The sequence below is a fragment of the Patiria miniata genome, unplaced genomic scaffold (genome assembly GCF_015706575.1).
Source record: "Patiria miniata isolate m_02_andy unplaced genomic scaffold, ASM1570657v1 HiC_scaffold_29, whole genome shotgun sequence".
NCBI classification, from domain to species: domain Eukaryota; kingdom Metazoa; phylum Echinodermata; class Asteroidea; order Valvatida; family Asterinidae; genus Patiria; species Patiria miniata.
This window is the reverse complement of record NW_024037068.1, coordinates 4,139,457-4,154,326: the sequence shown is the minus strand read 5'-3', so window position 1 is coordinate 4,154,326 and position 14,870 is coordinate 4,139,457. Positions and strand designations below refer to the sequence as shown.

General features: G+C 39.7%; 1 protein-coding gene across 1 annotated transcript; it reads left to right on the top strand.

Moving 5' to 3' along the window:
• The first annotated feature begins 1,104 nt into the window (after window positions 1-1,104).
• Window positions 1,105-10,810, top strand: LOC119736126 (N-acylneuraminate cytidylyltransferase-like). The gene is made up of 8 exons (XM_038210139.1): window positions 1,105-1,432; window positions 3,129-3,281; window positions 4,334-4,489; window positions 6,868-7,006; window positions 7,897-8,084; window positions 8,964-9,050; window positions 9,348-9,485; window positions 10,387-10,810. The coding sequence occupies exons 1-8, from the start codon at window positions 1,273-1,275 to the stop codon at window positions 10,596-10,598; spliced, it is 1,233 nt and encodes a 410-aa protein (XP_038066067.1). The 5' UTR covers window positions 1,105-1,272; the 3' UTR covers window positions 10,599-10,810.
• The last annotated feature ends 4,060 nt before the right edge of the window (window positions 10,811-14,870 follow it).

The window sequence follows — 14,870 nt, the reverse complement described above, 5'->3', positions numbered from 1 at the left end:
AAGTTGGCATTAAGTGAACAAAAATAAAACACGCCTTGTGGAGACGATAACTCAAGAACGACACAGTGCACTGAATTGAAATTTGGTTCAATAATTGTTCGGGATACAGGACACAAATGGTTTGAAAATCAATGGGAACCCTTGAAGATTAAATTTAATATGATTTAAAGAATATACAGCTTATTAATCGCGAAAAATTCAATTCGAATTCGAGTCACTTTTAATGGAACAAAAATAAACCCCTCTTTGTGGAGACGATAACTGATGAAAAAGACATTATATTGATTTAAAATTGCGTCCCATAATTGACTGTGATATACGACACAATAGTTTCAAATTTGACAGAAACTGTTGAAGAAAAAAGTAATGCAACAAAAACAAACACTACAGTGTTTTAAAGAGGCAGTAATATACGCAGCCTAATAGAACCAATTATAATAGTGCATGGAAAATGCGGTCACTTTAATGGGCTAATTATGCACCAATTAGTGTTCGGCTGGAGCCAATACCAAAACGAAGTGTGAACAGTAACATGATCTCGAAGATTACGAAATACAATTGTGAGATTTTGACAACATGTGAGGTACAATTTGTTTTAAAGGGGCATGATATGCGCAGTTGAAAAGAACTCATTCTAATAGTGCAGGGAAAATGGGATCTCTTTAACAGGCTAATTAGGCACTAATTGGCGTTCGGCTGAAGCCCGTACCAAAATGAAGTGTGCCCAGTAACATAATCTCGTAGATGATGAAATAAAATTGTGAATTTTTGACATTACGTGTGGGTATATTACACTTTGTTTCACTGAAGTGATGCATTTACTTTCAAACGTCTCCAAAAGCGTTGAAAAATACCGCGAAATGTCACGATTCCCATCATGCACCTAATTTAATAGTAATTATTGCGTCAAAAAATTGTTGCTTTTAAACGGTTACTTAAAATATTGTTATTTGCCGTTTATTATGGAAAATTCGTTGATTAAATGGATCCCCTTTTGCCGCATGTATTATACACTTTTTAATTTTGGTGAATGCGCGGCTGAATAACTCGCTGAATACGCAGCCAGACATCCGGCCAAATCCGCCGCTACCTTGAGCCCGGTTTTTTACTCGTGCCAGTCGTGGGCAAAATATTGTGCATGTGGTATGTTTACATTATTATTTACGATCGATCGATCGCTGCAAGTTGGCTCATCATTTTTCAACTGAAGTTCCCACAGCCTCGTACTTGTAGTCGCATTGTATACTGCAAATAGGCAAAACAAACCAAAAGATGACGGAAACCGATTCATCGACATCGAGGAGAAAGGGCAAATTCGCAGCACTGATTCTAGCAAGAGGCGGAAGCAAGGGCATCAAGCTGAAGAACATCAAGTTGCTGGCTGGTCAACCATTGATTTCTTGGGTCCTCCGATCAGCCGTAGATTCGGGAGGTATAAAATGACATGCTATTATTTTTTGATAGTAACTTGATATATTCATATTAATTATTTTTTTCTTGTAAATATAACATTATGTAGACTATGTGGCTAGGCAAAATTACCATGAGTGCTTGTCAACAAAGACCCACACAGCTCAACCGCTCCACAATGAGCATGGTGTCTGTCAAATTTGCGGGGCTCTGTCATGTCTGTGCCCGGCCCGATCTGGGGAGTAATTGCAGAATACCCCGCCACTCGGAAATACATTCCTAAAATCACTGGCTGCGAGGTTGGAATCACTGCAAAAGAAACAATTCAAGTCCATTGCCAGCTACGCGGATACTGAGTGGGGGTCCATTAAGAACGAAGCAACACAAAATGAATGGGAGTTGCTGAAAAAAATTATAATTGAGTTCTGATTGATAATGATTGATAGGCCTACATGTAAGTCAAAGTGATACTATAACCATGATAACTCAGAGCACAAAATCTTTCTCTTTAAAATGAACTAGGCCTATGAAATGTCATATTTGTTTTTTTCTCTCTAAAAGTTTTTAAAGCAAACCTTATTAAAAGCAAGATTTGGGTGAACAGTGTTCTCGAAAAAGTGTCACATCACCCATCACATATACATACATGCCTGAATGCATCAGCCCATGTAGTTATTTCAGAGAGGAATTTAACATCATCAATTGTGAAATTAAATCAAGTTTTGAGTGGAATTGTCACATATTTATAAACAAAGCTAACTCACACATGCTACTCATAACGGTTATTAAATTATTGACAAGAGGAATTTAAATTGTTTTTATCCATTTAAGTCTTAAGTAGCGCCAGAAATTGCCCTGCCTAGTACTGTAACCGCCTGAAACCACCTGAGCACTCCATGGTTTTATTGGTAATCCTTACTTTTAGTTTTAGGACACCTCTATTTTTTACAAGTTCTGTCCAGTACCAAAGTGACTTTTGCAGGCTAAAGCAGTCTTTTTTCTTCATATAAACTCATGTTAGTTGTAGTTTTGAAAGCACTTTCGAAGAAAATGTGACTTTCCTACCTTTTTTTGCAGTCAGACGTGCATGTTGTAGTTCTCACACACGTGAAAGCCCTACATAATGAAAGCCCGATGCTGATTGGCTGCTAAAAAAAAAAATTATTCTGGTTCCCAGACCAAAAGATTCTGACTACTCCTGAATCTTTTGGTCTGGGAACCAGACTAAAAATAAATAAGTTAGTCTGGTTCTCAGACCAAAAGATTCTGACTATTACTGAATCTTTTGGTCTGTTGGAACCAGACTAAAAATAAATAAGATGTTTATTTTTTATCAGCCAATCAGCATCGAGCTTTCATCGCATCGAGCTTTCATGTTTGCTATCTTGGTTTTTGAGTCTGTTTTCTGGTTGTCATCATCGTCTTTTACCCCTGAATTTCCCTCATAAATCAAAGCCCTGCCCTCTTTCCACAAAATTAAACCTGCTGATATTCAAGAAGGTGTCATTGCCAATTGTTCAGATGTGCCAAGAAGTATCAGAATGTCAATTTTGAGTGTCATTTAGTCAACTGTTTTGGTGAGTCTTTCCCTTCCTATATAGGAACGGGGTCCTAAAAGTAAGGATTACCGTTTTATTAATTCTTCAGTGAATAAGCACAATGTAATACAATGTAGTACAAGTGCTAATGGGTTAATTGATCCTTTTTTATTCGTACAGAATTTGACGAAGTGTGGGTCTCCACTGACCATGATGAAATAGCTCGCATCTCGGAGGAGTGGGGTGCGAAGGTGCATCGGAGGTCCGCGGAAGTGTCACATGACGCCTCCACATCCATTGAGACTGTACAAGAATTTTTGAAATTTCATCCAGGTAGTAAAATTCATTCGAGTCACCTCTCCCACTAGACTACTCACTGTCGATATCAGAATTTTCATTAAATGATATATCGGAAATCCAATATCGAGAATATTTGATATATTTATTGATTATCCCATGTAAAAAGTTAAAGACCATATAGATGACACTTTGAATTAAAAAAACCCCGAAAGGCCCAATTTTCCACGGCTTTCTCTGGAGCATATTGCTCAAACTTTTTAAAGTACCCTGTATTGTCAAACTTGGAATGGAGCAAAATAAACTAGTGTTACATTAAATAGCCTTCGTTTCAAAACTATTGAACCGAATCCAACAAAACTTCACAGAAGAAAGAAAAATGTTTGGGCTCATCAATTCTATAATTGAATTTGAAATATTTTTTTCATAAATTACGAGAATTCTGTACACCCTCCAGTGAGCCTTTTTTTTGGGGGGGGGGACGCCCTGTATAACATACATTTCGGCTAGGTCTGGCCATAGTGACCGTTTTAGCCGATTTTCGGCTAACTTTGACAGATTTTTTGTAAAAAAAAACAAGTTTGACAGAACATTTGACAGAATGGATTTTTTGGGGCAGAATTCCGCAAAAATGGTTGTTTGACAGAAAAACATAGCAAATTTGAAAAAAAATGGTACATCTTTTTAAAAAAGCTTCAGTCTTTTCAAACAACCCCTTGCAAAATTGGACAGGTTGCCGCCTGGTCTAGGTGCTGAGGTTCACTGAAAACCGGACTTCGTAGTGATGCAACCGCATTTTGCCTGAAGTTTTACGAAATTTCATAACATCTTTATGTTTTGTAACTATAGATTGTCTATAATGTAATTTGAACATTAATTAAGGGAATATTACAACATAGATCTGCATACATGAAATGTTTATAGTGCATTGCGAGTAATTCTGGGGAATTTGGCAGATTGTTGATAAATCTGACGGATTTTTGAAGTGAATTTAGCAGAATTTGGTCATAACCTTACAGTCACCCTGGGTCTGGCTGAGTTTGTATTAACGAGAGTCCACTGTATCTGTTTCTCCCCTCGTCTAACAGAAATTGAACTAATTGGGCAGATTCAGTGCACGTCGCCTTGCCTGCAGCCATGGCACCTACAGGGCCCCGCTCGTATGGTCAGGGAAGGAGGCTACGATTCGGTGTTCGCTGTCTCACGTAATCATCTCCTCCGATGGAAAGAGGTGAAAAAGCCAGGTATGTCAGCTTTCAAAAGCCTTGGAGAGAAAGCTTCTTAAGTAGTGCTCTTGTGTGACCACTATTTATACGAAGAAATTTTGCGTCAGGGACATGTAAATTCAATATTGGGTAATACTGCCTTTCACCGACGTCATTGTGAAAACACTGTTTACACAGTGTTTAAGTGGTGGATACAGGTGGTCTGGAGGAGGCGCCTGCCCCCCGGCAGTGACTGAAATTTTCTCAAATAAGGCCATTTTCCACTTGAGATAGCCCTTCCGCACCCCCCCCCCCCCCAACTGGCAACTTTACTTCCCAGAGATAAGTTGAGGATGGAGCACAAGTGTTGTGAGTACAGAACATGCCAAATGAGGCTTATAGTTCCTCTGGACGGCGAAAACTACTCCTGAAAGCTCGCAAAAGTCCTACTTTTATCCTGAGTTTGTATTCCAAAGTCCTACTTTTGTCCTGTTTTTGTTTGGAAATTTTGATCCTACTGCTCTACTACTTTTTCACCTGGGTCTGCTTGAAAGCTTGCAAATACAAATATTTGTTTTACCAAAAAAAAATTTTTCAATATAATATAACATTCATTATAATATTTTTCTTCAAATTAGGTTTTGCCCTTACGCCGATATACATAACATAAAAAATAAACATTACATAATATAGGGCCTAAACTATGAAATAGAGGAAAACCTATGTAAAATCAACCCTCCGCAACACAAACTCGTACATTTATTCTAAAATGTAATAATGGTACACATGGTCATAACGTATTTCACCACTGTGGGTATATTCAGTGGACACTGCAAAATTACATTTGATTTCCTTTATATAGATGCCTTTTTAAATAATCAATAACATCCGTTTGCATAGCACGCAAGCTGCACTTTGAGCTGCTATTTAGAACATCTGGTTGTGATTTCTGTTATTGAAAGGGATTGTTAATTGTCCAGTCTTGTGTGGATTCAGTTTTCCATACTAGATCCTTCAGGACTTTGCTGTGCACGGCATATGCAAAACAAATAAACACCCAGTTTTAATTAAATATTGTTAGCGCTGTTTTATGTTTGCATTTTCCCAGTACGTAACAGTGCGTTTGTTTATGGTGTAAATTGTGGAGACACACATGCAACATCATCGATGTATCGAGGACAGGAACCAAATCGAGGACTCCTCGAAGTAGGATATAAACATCCACACAACTATCCTTTCAAAACTGGGCGTTTTTTGAGTTATTTCTGTATTATGCGTGTAAAATTTATTCTGTATAAATTCGAGCTGTTTTGATGCTAGTTGTGATTTCATTCGTAAAACCACTTTTTTTTTGCATTGGTGATTGGTCACCGCTGTTCCCGAGACACACAACATGTATATCGTACACTGAGAGCGACACGAAAAATGTATTCGTACCGTACTCCTTTGTGTCCGATGTAAACAAGCAGGTTTTTCTCATCTTTTCTCAGGAACAGTAATACATTAGGTTGGGTTTCCTTTCAACCAGATGTTTGCAATAGGATAAGTAAACAATCCAAAACATGAATTTTTTTGGGATTTCAGGACCTAGTGCCCCTTTAAATTCTTGCAAGAAAATTCACAGATTTTTATCAATGTGTACTGGAAATCAAAAATCTATGTTTCAAAACGTAACACTCCATGGCGGTAGTTTACAGCGCTTATATCTCACTGATTATTTTAGCTAACATTCCATTGACCATGTCATGTTGTACATTAAGGCCTAAGCTAGAGTTGTACCAAATATATTTCTATCATTGCAAATACAGTCCTTCTGATTTGAGGCGTGCGATCACACCCCCACACCATCGCACACCTAGAAGCTTCCTGAGAAGTGTGGATAATTGCACGCCTGAATTTCCCTAGACCACAGATCACACACCTAGAAAATCACACACCTAGAAAAAACACACACCTAGAAAAATCCAGGTGTGCCTTTTTCCACACGCCTGTGATTTTCAAATCAGAAGGACTGCAAATATTGTACTTTGTTGTTTCGATTTTTTTTTTTTGCTCTGAGTGTAATGCCCATAACAATGGAATTGCCAAATGTTGTAGTTTTTCATTCTGGCCAGTCTTTGTGGAGTACCATCGATCACAATCGATTGCATAGATACCAAGTGGGTAAATTTAAACACGGGAGTCTGTGACTAGACTGGTCAGTGTTTGGTACCAAGACGTTCACATGAAAGAGTGAGCACGGCCTTGCGACTTGTACACGATCTGTTATTATTATTACCTGTGTTTTCATGGCTAACTCTACATGTACCTGTTTGGCTACTACACATGTTCCTGTCCTGTGCAACGTAGTTGTTTGTCATTTTAGGGCATAATGTTGACCAAATTGGTATTTTTCTTTCGTAATTTGTGTTTTGAAGGTGAGCAGACAGAGGCTGAAAACTTCAATCCCGCTAAGAGGCCGCGGCGACAGGACTGGGCCGGTCATCTCTGTGAAAATGGAGCCGTTTATTTTGCAACTCGGGAACTGCTCATGAGCGGGCTCTTCCAGGGAGGAAGGTAAAGTGATAAAGTAGGGAAGAAAAAGTTGGCAAATAATATTCAGGGCAATTTGAAATGGCAAAAAAATACCTCAGTTTCCAAAATTCTGTTTGGGACACATTTGATAGCCTTTGGCAAAACGTGAAATTGTGTGCACTCACTTTGCATGCATTTTTAGCATACTTATGCATACTTGAAAAGGACTCCTACATCTACATGTATGAGTATAAATTAAAGTACACACGCCTATGTGGACATATAAACATTAACAACTAAATTTATACATTCAATTCAAATAACAATTTTGCTTTGCAAATTGTGCAAAAAAGTACTGTAAATTATCATCAGCAATACATCCATCAGTGGACAATTCAATTTTACTTTGGTAAAAGTCGGAATAAAAGTATATTAGGCCCCCCCCCCCCCAAAAAGTCTTCGGTTTCTGGTATGGAGCTTGCCCCAAAATTGATGCGGCAATGCTTTTTTTTTTTCTTCAAATGTCGGCTGATGACCGCAAATGGTGCCCGACTAAATTTAGTGCAAAATATATGGGGCCCTGAGAGGCCACATAAAGCTTATACTCGATCGTAACCCCATCTAAAAACACGTTCAAATCGTGCAGCAGCAGGATTCCACTCAAACCAGTGAGTTTGGCGATTTGGAGACATCATCTTACATTGAGATAAAAACTTTTTAATTTTGCCGATGCGCATGGCTACGGCGATGCGCGCATACCAGAAACCGGAGCCTTTTTTTGGGGGGCCTTAAGTAGAGCGTTTGGTTCATTAAAAAAAATGCATGAGGTGTCTTAAAAGGTAACATGAAAATGTTACTCTTGGTATCATGTAAACCATGAGCAGTTGATAATCGGGCTTGCCTTCAATCGTATCCGTTGTTTGAACTACCAGGGTTGGCTATTTTGAAATGGGGCCAGAGTACAGTATTGACATCGACACCGACGTTGACTGGCCAATCGCGGAGCAGCGGGTCATCAAGTTCGGTTACTTTGGCAAGAAGAAGCCGCAGGGGGTACGACTCGTGGTTTTTGCAGCAGACGGTGTTCTGACCGACAACATGTTACACATCACCTCTGCCGGTAAGCTGCTATAGATAAGGGAACTAGGGAACTAGGGAGCTACGAACCGTCTGGCCCCTGCCAGGCTCCCATAAAGCAGGGTTGCAGTCGAGTACTTTATTCGGAGTACCGAGTACTGCCGAGTACTTAGTTAACCGAGTATGAGTGCTTGTACTTCCGAGTACGAGTGCTTGTATTCCGAGTACGAGTACGAGTACTTCTATTTCCCAATGCAGCCATACGGCAAATGCTTCATTGTGCGCCCAGGCCCAGTCAGACCGATATACAGACCGATATACAGACCGATATACAGACCACTCACGGCTAGCTGTTAAATGTGTTTGTCCGGACGTGCACAGAGAAAAATCAGGAAACTTTCATTTCTCTGCAAGCCAATCAACCATTTCCAACTGAAAGTATCGATAATAAAATAAGGCCGTGGTAAGTCAAGCTATACCTTTTTTTTTTTTTAGTACTGCTTTTCGAGTAAGAGTACTTTGATGATCGAGTACAATTTTGACATGTCGAGTACGAGTACTTTGCTGCCCGAGCACGAGTACCATCATTTCGAGTACAAGTACTTTGACATTTCAGTACGAGTACGAGCACGAGTACTCTAAAACAAGTACTCGAGTAGTACTTGAGCACCATTTCGAGCATGAGTACTACAACACTGGAAAAGCACACACGTAAATAAAGTGTGACGTCAGCGGTACAGATGCTTTATTTGATCAAAATTTTGGGTGTTTTACACAAGGTTATGTTTTTGACAACAAATGAATATTTGGCATCCGATATATCTTGTACCCACATACACCCCATTATTTTTTTTCTTCTTTCTTATTAAAAATGTGCTTAAGTATTGTAGCATATTGTATCTTGACTTTTTCTCTTTGGCAGGCGATGAGTTTCGTTCATACAACTTCAGTGATTCCATTGGCATCCAGGAATTAATACAAAAGGGAATGGCCGTCCGGATCCTAAGCTGTAAGTAGTTGTCTGAAGGTACAATTCATTTTTGAATTTTCAAATGTCAAAGTGGTTCAGGGAAACTTTTGTCAGTACGCTCGGAGTCATTGTGAAAAAAGTTGAATGTAGTAAAAAGATCTCTGTGAAGTAAAATCAATTATCACTCATGCATTGAACCCCATTGAAGCAGAGCTAGTTATGTGTGGATTACAAGATATTTACAATACGTTTGTATAACTATCATAATTATTCCTGTCTTTTCCCTGTTCCCCTTGAGCTGGTGGATTTGAAGTCATTCTTTTCTTTCTTCTGCAGGTGAAGAGAGCATTACTCACCAGAAATATGCAGATAAGCTGAATCTGCCTTTGACCATGGGATGCAAGGACAAATTAGCCGTCTTGGAAGAGTGGAGAAAAGAGTTGCAGCTGGACTGGCTGGACATTGCTATTATGGGTAAGTTAACTCCAACCTTCCCAGACCCTAACTCCTTTGGCATGTTTTTGCAAGGAACCTATCTCCATCTAGTTTTGCAAACAAATCCATCACATGTCCTGGCAAAAGTCCTCACACAACGACACAATTCCTCACAAGTCCTCACGGGTCTTTACAAGTCCACACAAGTCCTCAAAACATCCTCACACATCATCAAATGTCATTACAAGTCCTTACAAGTTCAAACAAGTCCTCACAATTTTTAACAGGTCCTCACAAGTCCACACAGGTCCTCACATAGCCTCAAAGTCTTCTCATGACCTCACAAGTCCTCACAATCTTAATAAGTCCTCAAAAGTCTTCACAAGTCCACACAAGTCCTCAAAAATCTTCACACATACTCAAAGGTCTTTACAAGTCCTCACAAGTTCACACAAGTCCTCACAAGTTCACACAAGTCCACACAAGTCCACACAAGTCCTCACATGCCCTCACAAGTCCTCACAAGTCATCAAGTGTAGGGCTGTCCTTTATTGAATGAATTAGTATTTAAGTATCGAAATTCGCTGATCAAGTTTTACATTTCCTAGCTACAACAGCGTGCCGCACCTTTCAAACATTGTAAGCAAAGCGCGCCAGTGAAAATGTGTGTGCTGCGTCGAAGTATGGCCTAAGTATGTTTTTAACTGTCCATGGTCTTTAACCTTTGAAAACAGAACTGCATCATTTTCTCACTCCATCTATAGCCTACATGCCGATCAAAATTTAGAACATGTTTTATGATGTTTAAGAAGTAGCAAAAGAATTATAACCATTGGAGAAACATTAGCGTATTTTTCATGTTTGAAACATTAAGATAATTTTGAAAGCCTTACAATGACCAGAAAGGCATGTTTGATTTGATTTACTTGTCTCATTGCAGGGTGTGACACGCCGGACTTTGAATGCCTGAAGCGCTGTGGGGTCAGTGGTTGCCCCGCCGATGCACAAGCGCCGGTCCAAACGGCGGTACAGTTTGTCTCCAAGCTTGCTGGCGGCCGGGGCGCGGCCCGGGACTTTTGTGAGTACCTCCTGTTACTCCGGGAGAAAGCCAAGTCGGCTGAGGAACAAGAGAGATGCTTAACTCCGAAATAGTTGGCTCATTGCTTAAAAAGTTTGGCTGCAGAAGGTATCCAACCTCGATAGTCATGATAGTGGCACCTCACTTTCAACTAGGCTTGCATGGTACTTTTTTTGTAATCCCAAAACCTTTGTTGGAAGGTGATTGCTTCACACTACATGAACACTACTAAGATGAGAAGGAATTTTCTTACTCTAGTTTTCATTCAAGGCTAAAGGTGTAAAGAAGGGAGTTGTCGGTGAAGTTTTGTAGTATCCATACTCTAGTACATGTATATTGAATATTATGCAGCATCTGCACTTTCACAGGCTGAATCGTAACTCATTCAATTTTGTTGTGTTGAACAGTAAATTTGAATTTTTGTTAAACTCACGTTTTTTCCCCATGTACTTTTTACCAATAGTCATGAAGTGTACCCGACTTCAACTCGGGCCAAAAACAAAATGAAATAGTTCTGCTTCCGTTTACATGGCATTCGAAAATAGGGTAGGTAGGTTGGGAATATATTTTTTTTCCAATTTTTTTGTGTAAGATCATATGGAGGTTTCTGCGTTGAAGTCAAGAGTAAAAATAACAGCGTTGCTGTTGAAACCCCTCAGCCAGAGTCAAGTTATCATCCGGAAACCATTAACCTTTAACTCAACGTGGTGACCTTGACCTTTGGCCTTTGACCCCAGAACCAGTCCCAACATGCCTGTACCAATGGGAAACCCCCTACCGAAGTTAGACACCAACATTTCATTTCTAACTCAAGTTATCATTCGGAACCATTTACATTGAACTCACCACGGTGACCTTGACCTTTGACCTTTTGACCCCAAAACCAATCCCAACTTGCCTGTACCCAAGGGCAAACCCCTACCTCAGTCAGACACCAAAATCTCATTTCTAACTCAAGTTATCATCCGGAAACCATTTACCTTTAACTCACCATGCTGACCTTGACCTTTGACCTTTTGACCCCCAAACCAATCCCAACTTGCCTTCTCCCAAGGGGAACCCTCTTCCAAAGTTAGACACCAAAATCGCATTTCTAACTCAAGTTATCATCCGGAAACCATTTACCTTTAACTCACAATGGTGACCTTGACCTTTGACCTTTTGACCCAAAAACCAATCCCAACTTGCCTACTCCCAAGGGCAACCCCCTACCAAAGTTAGACACCAAAATCTCATTTCTAACTCAAGTTATCATCCGGAAACCATTTACATTTAACTCACCACGGTGACCTTGACCTTTGACCTTTTGACCCCAAAACCAATCCCAACTTGCCTACTCCCAAGGGCAACCCCCTACCAAAGTTAGACACCAAAATCTCATTTCTAACTCAAGTTATCATCCGGAAACCATTTACATTTAACTCACCACGGTGACCTTGACCTGTGACTTTTTGACCTCAAAACCAATCCCAACTTGCCTACTCCCAAGGGCAACCCCCTACCAAAGTTAGACACCAAAATCTCATTTCTAACTCAAGTTATCATCCGGAAACCATTTACATTTAACTCACCACGGTGACCTTGACCTTTGACCTTTTGACCTCAAAACCAATCCCAACTTGCCTACTCCCAAGGGCAACCCCCTACCAAAGTTAGACACCAAAATCTCATTTCTAACTCAAGTTATCATCCGGAAACCATTTACATTTAACTCACCACGGTGACCTTGACCTTTGACCTTTTGACCCCAAAACCAATCCCAACTTGCCTACTCCCAAGGGCAACCCCCTACCAAAGTTAGACACCAAAATCTCATTTCTAACTCAAGTTATCATCCGGAAACCATTTACATTTAACTCACCACGGTGACCTTGACCTTTGACCTTTTGACCCCAAAACCAATCCCAACTTGCCTACTCCCAAGGGCAACCCCCTACCAAAGTTAGACACCAAAATCTCATTTCTAACTCAAGTTATCATCCGGAAACCATTTACATTTAACTCACCACGGTGACCTTGACCTTTGACCTTTTGACCTCAAAACCAATCCCAACTTGCCTACTCCCAAGGGCAACCCCCTACCGAAGTTACAACCCCAAACAACATTTCTAACTCAAGTTATCATCCGGAAACTAAGCTGCCCGGACGGACGGACGGACGGACGGACGGACATACATCCGGACGGACGGACGCCCTAGGCGATGACAATACCCCTCGAGCCTCTCGGCTGAGGGGTAAAAAGTAGAAATTGGTGGGGTTTTGGGTGTTTTTTTTGCTCATAGCAGAACTATTTTTGTTTGGCCTCATAGAGTGCCAATGTTATTTACTTAATGATATGTACTACTTTGCTTACCTGATGACTGAGTAAAGTTGAGTTTGAAATTCAAACTGCATTTCGCCCCCGTAGAAACAGACTTCCATCCTGTAGGAAAGAGCTTGCAGATTATGTACTTTTTGTAATATGTAAATCTCCATGATTTGAGGTTTGAGGAATTCATTTTTAAATGAGCTGAAATTGTTTATTGTAAAATTGATATTTAATTGTTGAGTTTTATTATACAGGTGAGGTAAACGGACTAAAATATTACTGAAATGTACTTGTGGTTATTTTAAAGGTGTTTTTTGTGTGTGCTGTACAGGGCGACCCAAAAAATATGGAACCCTGAAACATGTGCCCTTTTTTCCAAAACGTGATTTGTGAATTTTTATGTTTTGGATATCAGATTAAAGCTCAAGAGTTTTTTTCTTCCAAATACTGGAAAAAAATCATGATAACACAAGTACCCCTCTCGCATTAACAAGATTGTGCACCTTCTCGAGATGGAAAACTACCCCTCGAAAGCACAAATACCCCTCTCGCAATAATAAAATTGTGCCCCTCTCGAGGTTGAAAATTGGCCATCAAAAGCAAGTGCCCTTTACACAATATAAACAAATGGTCTCTCTTCACAACTAGGTTATAGAAACACAAAGAGCAATTTAGACAACGTATTCATAATTTATTCCTCGCCGTATAGGTTTATAATGAAATGAATGGGACCATATTCTTTTCCTCCACTTTCACACCAACGGAAGGTGCCCCTTTTTGGTTCCCCCCCCCCCCCCCCCCCCCAGTTTGAAAAGTGTTCTGCCGCCCCTGTTAGTTAAACACCCATCTTTAGATTTAGAGCACTTTCGTTGTTCCACTTGAAAAAAAAATACACTTACGACAAATGGTCTACTCTTGCCTTTAAAATAACTTTACGAAAATACCATCCCAGCACTTGACGGTTTTATGTAGTCATCAGTGAATCAACACAATGTTTTACAATGCGTACCGGTGATAATGGGTTAAAGGTTTTAATTTTGGGGCCGGGGCAATAAAACTTGACTCTTTTACTGTCATTACTTTACTTGATTTATCAGTTGCCAAATTCCGCAGTTTTGTTTTGAAGATTACATTTACAAGTCTCTCTCAAATGACGTCACCTCCTACAGATTGCCACGTGCATTGGCATTTTGTGCGTCAAATTGTCATGACGCGCATCAGCTGTGCCGCATTTTGAAGAAATTTTGAGCAGCATACGGTACGCACATGTTTAGAACATTTTGCAAACTGTGCAAACTCGCACCTGATGGCGTTGAATACGCAGCTGTTATGTTCCTATAAAGATGGCGTCCTATGAGAGAGATCTATTGATAGATAGAATTTATAAGGTGAATAGGGGTGTGTAATTATGGGTACCCGATTGATCAATTAAAGAAACCAACCTCAAAATTTAAATCTTGGAAGCTGCTGTTCACATCGTTCATAGAGGTCCGCACGATAATAGTACAACATTGGGGTGTCAATACAGAAAAACACAAGTGTGTACAGTGAGCTCTTAAGCTTCACGGTGTAAATTGCATTTTCGAAAGCGTCATAAACGTGAAACTGTTTTGTTTTTCCATGTAGCCTTGTTTTTCATTTTGAAAAATCCCCATATGACATTCAAACCTTTCTTTTTCATTGTCTGAGAAGTTACTAAGTAACACGTAAAGTTGGTTATGGGCACTCGATTCCATAATCTTGAACCGGTTCCTGACATCAACAGTCGAGTGATCGGGTACCCAGTTCCGATGCACAGTCGTAAAGGTGAATTGTGAAAACGGTTATTTTATTCTTAAAAGTTTTGTTAGTCATGTTATACAGAGATATTTTACTAAGACCTGATTGAACTGTTACACATCTGGTTATCTTAAGTTTCCAGCATTACAGAATAGATTTATATGTATTCATTGTTTAAATTTCTTATATCTGTGCTTTTGGGGTGTGACACCCCTTAAATAATCTTGATAAATTTGAATATCTAATATTTTTAGCATCA

Excerpts from the sequence above, each read along its gene's own strand:
- LOC119736126 (XM_038210139.1), top strand. The coding sequence starts at position 1,273 with ATGACGGAAACCGATTCATCGACATCGAGGAGAAAGGGCAAATTCGCA. Across the intron at positions 1,433-3,128 it reads ATCAGCCGTAGATTCGGGAG|AATTTGACGAAGTGTGGGTC; the intron begins GTATAAAATGAC and ends TTATTCGTACAG. Across the intron at positions 7,007-7,896 it reads GGGCTCTTCCAGGGAGGAAG|GGTTGGCTATTTTGAAATGG; the intron begins GTAAAGTGATAA and ends TTGAACTACCAG.